We start from the raw sequence: 7,020 nt of genomic DNA on the forward strand, positions 1-7,020 counted from the left end.
ACCGCTCCTATGCCAGTTTTTCTGCCCAAACCCTTCCCTGCGCTTTGCTTCAAGTTCTTAGCAGAATCCAAGGGAACTTCACCCCCAATCTTTCCACCTATACACCTCAATTCCTAGAGCCATTTGTCCCTCCTGTGACGCCCCCCACCCCCTTCCTAAAACCACCCCCAGCTGCAGCCCGCCCCGAGCGCGCCGCCTGTTTATTCAGCCGGGAGTCCGGCACGCGCCAGGCGCACGCACTGCAACAACAAACCCAGCTGAATGGAGAGTTTGCAAGGAGCGGGAGAAAGGAACGGGAGGGGGGAGAGGAGAGGAGGAGGGGGAGTTTAGGGAGTGGGTGGGAGGAGAAGATAAGAGGAGGGGGGAGTGGGGGCTGCAGCCGCTCGCTGCAGCAGCGGGGAGTAGGGGGCGAGGCGGGGCCAGGGCTGCGCGTGGGGCTGGGTGTCCCATTGAAAAGGCGGACGCACTCCGGCAGCCCAGCACTCTCTCACTTCTGGCCAGGGAACGTGGAAGGCGCACCGACAGGGATCCGGCCAGGGAGGGCGAGTGAAAGAAGGAAATCAGAAAGAAAGGGAGTTAACAAAATAATAAAAACAGCCTGAGCCACGGCTGGAGAGACCGAGACCCGGCGCAAGAGAGTGCAGCCTTAGTAGGAGAGGAGCGCGAGACGCGGCAGAGCGCGCTCAGCTCTGACTTTTGCTGCTGCTTCTGCTTTTTTTTTTTTCTTAGAAACAAGAAGGCGCCAGCGGCAGCCTCACACGCGAGCGCCACGCGAGGCTCCCGAAGCCAACCCGCGAAGGGAGGAGGGGAGGGAGGAGGAGGCGAAGTACAGGGAGGAGAAAAAGCATTTTCACCTTCTTTGCTCCCACTCTAAGAAGTCTCCCGGGGATTTTGTATATATTTTTTAACTTCCCTCAGGGCTCCCGTTTCATCTTTCCTCTTCTTTCCCTCTCTGTTCCTGTACCCAAGTCCTCTCTGTGTCACCCTCGCGCGCCCCGCACCTCGTGTCCCCGCTCGCTCTGATTCCGCGACTCCTTGGCCGCCGCTGCGCATGGAAAGCTCTGCCAAGATGGAGAGCGGCGGCGCCGGCCAGCAGCCCCAGCCGCAGCCCCAGCCGCAGCCCCAGCAGCCCTTCCTGCCGCCCGCAGCCTGTTTCTTTGCCACCGCAGCAGCCGCGGCGGCCGCGGCAGCCGCAGCGGCCGCGCAGAGCGCGCAGCAGCAGCAGCAGCAGCAGCAACAGCAGCAGGCGCAGCAGCTGAGACCGGCGGCCGACGGCCAGCCCTCAGGGGGCGGTCACAAGTCAGCGCCCAAGCAAGTCAAGCGACAGCGCTCGTCTTCGCCCGAACTGATGCGCTGCAAACGCCGGCTCAACTTCAGCGGCTTTGGCTACAGCCTGCCGCAGCAGCAGCCGGCCGCCGTGGCGCGCCGCAACGAGCGCGAGCGCAACCGCGTCAAGTTGGTTAACCTGGGCTTTGCCACCCTTCGGGAGCACGTCCCCAACGGCGCGGCCAACAAGAAGATGAGTAAGGTGGAGACACTGCGCTCTGCCGTCGAGTACATTCGCGCCCTGCAGCAGCTGCTGGATGAGCATGACGCGGTGAGCGCCGCCTTCCAGGCTGGCGTCCTGTCGCCCACCATCTCCCCCAACTACTCCAACGACTTGAACTCCATGGCCGGCTCGCCGGTCTCATCCTACTCCTCGGACGAGGGCTCTTACGACCCGCTCAGCCCCGAGGAGCAGGAGCTGCTCGACTTCACCAACTGGTTCTGAGGGGCTGGCCTGATCAGGCCCTGGTGCGAAAGGACTTTGGAAGCAGGTAGGTTGCATTTGGGGGCGGGCGGGGGAGGGGTATTCTTGCCTTAGTCCTCCCTCTGAGTGCCTGTGGAAGTGCGGATGTCTCCAAGGAGATGGGGGAATTTTTATTTAAAGGATTTGTGAAAGTTGGTCGATTTCAAGTCCTCGTTTGTTAGTTTCAGCACTGGCCTCTGAAAATGGCTTTGCCCAGGTCTCCAAGGAGTGAAGGGTAGAAGTGAGGTGCAGAGATACTGGTGAACCGAATACTGGGACATGTCAAAAGAGACGTCTACCTGACAGATTCTTTCCCCAGACCTCCATCTCCCCCTACCACTAACCTACGCGTTCAAGTTAACCTCTCCTGTTATTTTCCTTATGTTATAGGGTGATCGCACAACCTGCATCTTTAGTGCTTTCTCGTCAGTGGCGTTGGGTGGGGAAGAAAAGAAAAAGAAGAAGAAAAGGGAAGAAGAAAAAAACGAAAACAGTCAACCAACCCCAACGCCAGCTAAGCGAGGCATGCCTGAGAAACATGGCTTTCAGAAAACCGGAAGCGCTCAGAACAGTATCTTTGCACTCCAATCATTCACGGAGATATGAAGAGCAACTGGGACCTGAGTCAACGCGCAAAATGCAGCTTGTGTGCAAAAGCAGTGGGCTCCTGGCAGAAGGGAGCAGCACACACATTATAGTAACTCCCACCACCTCTAACACGCAGAGCTGAAAGCTCTTGCTCGGGTCCCTTCACCTCCCTGCCCTCTCTCAAAGTGCAGTTCTTAGCCCTCTAGAAACGAGTTGGTGTCTTTGGTCTCAGTAGCCCCTACCCCAGTAAGCTGTAGACATTGGTTTACAGTGAAACTATGCTATTCTCAGCCCTTTGAAACCCTGCTTCTCCTCCAGGGCCGGATTCCCAAACCCCATGGCTTCCCTCACACTGTCTTTTCTACCATTTTCATCATAGAATGCTTCCAATCTTTTGTGAATTTTTTATTATAAAAAAATCTATTTGTATCTATCCTAACCAGTTTGGGGATATATTAAGATATTTTTGTACATAAGAGAGAAAGAGAGAGAAAAATTTATAGAAGTTTTGTACAAATGGTTTAAAATGTGTATATCTTGATACTTTAACATGTAATGCTATTACCTCTGCATATTTTAGATGTGTAGTTCACCTTACAACTGCCATTTTCCCTATGTGGTTTTGTAAAGAACTCTCCTCATAGGTGAGATCAAGAGGCCACCAGTTGTACTTCAGCACCAATGTGTCTTACTTTATAGAAATGTTGTTAATGTATTAATGATGTTATTAAATACTGTTCAAGAAGAACAAAGTTTATGCAGCTACTGTCCAAACTCAAAGTGGCAGCCAGTTGGTTTTGATAGGTTGCCTTTTGGAGATTCCTATGACTGCCTTTTTTTTTCTTACTGTTTTATTACAGACTTACAAAAATATGTATAACCCTGTTTTATACAAACTAGTTTCATAATAAAACCTTTTTCCTTTTTTTAAAATGAAAATAATCAGCTGCCTCTAAGCTTTCTTTGACTCTGGTGCCCCTAGTTCAGTTTTATGAAAATGTCAAAGGGAAGAGGTGGGTGGAGAAGAAAATGTTGCAAAACATGCTAAGTGGCAGAAAGGACAATGATAAGTGCCACGGCCAGTCCCATCCAAATGGTGACTTTATGATGAATGTGTGTGTGTGTGTGTGTGTGTGTGTGTGTGTACATGTATATATGTTTTCTTTCTATCCTGTGCGCAAATGTACACGCCCACCAAAAGAATAGATGATGATTGATGGCTGCATTATCCTTTGATCAAAATTTAAAATCCCCCCAAAAAGTGAACCAGAAAGAGAGGGTACTCCACCATTTTCCAATTCTCAACTCCATTCTGAGTTTCTCCATGTGAAACTATGGTAGGACTGGATGAAATAATGGAGACTAGGTCTGAGTGGGGAGAATGGTGGTTCTGGGATGGGGGTTGGAGAGGCACCCCTCTCCACATTCAAGCTCCTAGTGGTGAGTATGTTTCTCTTTCCTCACTTCCAGGCACACATTTTCTACTCATTTTCTCCAGTACACATACTTGCCATATTGATTTTAAGTAAAAGGCACATATGATATGAATTCATTCCAGACGGATTGAGATTTTAATTTAAAAAAACGCATTAGAAATGTGTGGTCGCTTTGAGACACTGGTCTATCTAAGCTTGTGACTCTATCCGAATAGCGTGAGCTGCGTATAAAAGTACCCAATTACCAAGATTCAAAAAGAAATTGGTGGGTTTTTGGCTGGCTTGCTTCTTGTCAGTTAGCAAGGACGTGATTAGAATCCTACTCGGCCTCTCGCCGGCTCCTCGCTCGCCGCCTGCATTACTTGCAGATTCAGTTTGCGTGTCTCCAGCCAAGCGGAAAGCCGAGCGCAAAATGCATCTTACAAAACCCAACAAAGAACGGGTAGCCAGCACGTCTTCCAGAGTTAAAAATCTAGTCTGTGTTGGTACATCTATACCATTTAGTGGCACAGAATAATCATTTTTTAAAGCCACGATGCGCGGAGCACGCCACAGCGTCTGATGTCATTTTGCTAAATGACCCTCTATAGAATGCACATTGAGGCTTCAGTCCCTTTCAAAGAGATGAGCGTAATTAAGGGAAAAAAATCAGTAAATTCCTCATCGCCATAAATAATCGGACTTTCTGCCTGCAGTGGGCCAATTTAGAGCTTACTTGAGAGAAGTAATGCTTTTGTGATGTCTGCTTTTATTTTTATCTTCTCATTTGGAGGACCAGAAATGGGCTCCACCCCCACTCTCCATTTCTCTTTCCTTTAATTTATCTCCTTTGCAAGTTTCCAGATAAGGTATGCAAAGAAAGTGTAGCAAGTTACTTATGGCTATGAATATAACATTAGGATAATGTTTCAGCCCCCACAAAAGGGGATTTTTTTTTTTCCTTCTCCTGTGAAGACAGGTGTTCTTTTACTCGCTTCTGAATGGGAAATACCCAGTCTCTTTAAACTCGAGGCAAAGTTAGTCGTTGTTTGCCACAATGCGAAGGCAAACTAGAAAAATTCACAAACACACACACACACAATTTTGCCGAAGCTAGGAAAGGGCAGAGCGAGGATTGGGCAAAATCTCATTACATCTGCTCTAATCGCTTAGCAACACAAAGCCGGGGCTTGTGCGGCGAAGGGAAGCCATTCACAGCGCTCTGACAGGCCGCATTCAGCGCGCGTTAGTCAGCTCCATAAATCACCGCTGCCCATTGGCTGTGCGGCGGGCTTTGGAGCGGCCCTGGGCTGTCAGCGAAATACAAAATGTAGACCCCAGAGGCTAGCAATAGCAGCCTCTTCCGCATCTTAGCCCCCACTCATTTTTCTTTTCTTTCTTTCTCTTTCTTTCTTTCTTTCTTTCTTTCTTTCTTTCTTTCTTTCTTTCTTTCTTTCTTTCTTTCTTTTCTTCCTTCCTTCCTTCCTTCCTTCCTTCCTTCCTTCCTTCCTTCCTTCCTTCCTTCCTTCCTTCCTTCCTTCCTTCTTTCTCTCTTTCTTTTCGTTCCGTTTTGTTTCGTTTCGTTTTCTTTTTTGAGAGAGAGGAGGAGAATGCTGGGGTAGAAAACTGCGTTGACTTTATTGACTGAGAAACCTTACCTATTCAACAATGGCCTGGAGACCAGCGAGTTAAGACTGAAGACACGCTGAATCGACGAGGAGGAGTGGGGAGTGCGGGAGAGAAAGAAAATACAGACCTGCCGCGGGGCGGGCTGCAGAGTTGTTGAATGGCACACATCATCAGAGGATGGGAGAGAGCTATTGGTGCACAGGTTTCACCTCCCTGATACAGTTATTTAACATTTTAAATTGAGAGTAGGAGGGGATGCATCAAGAAGAATCTATCTCAAGTTCACATCAGACAGGACCCACCAAGGAAGAGAGAAGAAACCATTCTGTGGTTTGCAGAGAACTTCAAAGGAGTAGGACTGAGATGTCTTAAGACAGAGGGATAGAACGTGCCTTTCCACTTTGCTGTTCTTGCAGTGCTGGGGTTGTTTAAACACAGAAGTAGCAGCCCAATTCCTCGATACACACAGCAGCTAGGTGAAGCCACGTAAAGGAGTTAAGAAATGGCTTGGTGGCAGAGATTACAAGCTATAGGTAAATGTTAACCTCTGCTGCTGTTGCTATTCTTATCTTCCAGTCTTGTATCTCATTTTCCTGGGGACTGGTCAGGTGCATCTAGATCACAACCCAAATTGGATTCTTACCCACAAACCACGTAGAAAAAGTCTGATAATAGATGTGGTTTCAAGGGAGATTTTTCTAAGATGCCCAAGTTGCTTTACCTCAAATGCCACCTCCTCCAAGAAGCTTTCCTTGACTACCCTCTTTAAAGCAGCTCTCCATTGCTATAATCACTGTCCATTAATCCTGTTTTTCCTTCCTGGCATTTACCACTATCTGAAAATGCTGTATCTTTGTTTGGTTATATGATTACTGTCAATTATCCCCCACTACACGGTAACCTCCCTGAAGCTAGGGACCTTACTTGTCGTGTTCACCGTTATCTCCCCCGCCCCTGGGAAGAAAAGATATTTATTGACTACATGGACAAATGGGGATGGTCTTCTCTGCTCCACTGAAAGTTGTGTTTCTCATTCTTCCTTTCCCCTCCACTTGCACTCTCCACCCTTCTCTGCTCTTCTCTCTGTCTCAGGAGGCAGGCTTATCTTTATGGAATTCATTACAAGAGTTGTGTGTCCTTCTGGCTTCCTCTTGGGTTTGGCCAGTGGGAAACACCAGCAGGAGTTGGAAAAGTAGAAGGGGAGATAGGTTGGGATATTTTATCCCTGCTCCATCCCTGCCTAGGCCCTATTGCTTTGACAGTGTCTCTACTCCTTGTCCTAAGTCCAGGGCTCTTGTCAGGAGGCTTCTCTCCCACCGATACAGCTCTTGCTGAAGTTTAGTAACAACTCCCTTCTCTTGCCCCTTAATTAAGGCCCAGAGCTGGTAACAGCTCTCCCTTGTTCCTAGTCTCTCGGTGCAGCATCATTTTGGTTAACCTCACCAACATCTCTGTCTTTCTGTTAAACTTTTTCATTTACCCTTGTGCTATCATCTCTCTTGCCAACTCTGTCTGCTACACAGGTCATTTCCCCACAGGATCTCATGGATATATTAGTTTTGTGTAAGACTTTTCAGGGACTCTTGGGGTTATGAGTAA

At 48.6% G+C, this 7,020-nt stretch overlaps 1 protein-coding gene across 1 annotated transcript; it reads left to right on the plus strand.

The window, feature by feature from the left end:
* The first annotated feature begins 454 nt into the window (after positions 1–454).
* Positions 455–3,316, plus strand: ASCL1 (achaete-scute family bHLH transcription factor 1). The gene is made up of 2 exons (XM_023189298.1): positions 455–1,817; positions 2,180–3,316. The coding sequence occupies exon 1, from the start codon at positions 1,052–1,054 to the stop codon at positions 1,769–1,771; it is 720 nt and encodes a 239-aa protein (XP_023045066.1). The 5' UTR covers positions 455–1,051; the 3' UTR covers positions 1,772–1,817; positions 2,180–3,316.
* The last annotated feature ends 3,704 nt before the right edge of the window (positions 3,317–7,020 follow it).

The sequence above is a fragment of the Piliocolobus tephrosceles genome, chromosome 10 (assembly GCF_002776525.5).
Source record: "Piliocolobus tephrosceles isolate RC106 chromosome 10, ASM277652v3, whole genome shotgun sequence".
In the NCBI taxonomy this organism is placed as follows: Eukaryota; Metazoa; Chordata; class Mammalia; order Primates; family Cercopithecidae; genus Piliocolobus; species Piliocolobus tephrosceles.

Excerpts from the sequence above, each read along its gene's own strand:
- ASCL1 (XM_023189298.1), top strand. The coding sequence starts at position 1,052 with ATGGAAAGCTCTGCCAAGATGGAGAGCGGCGGCGCCGGCCAGCAGCCC.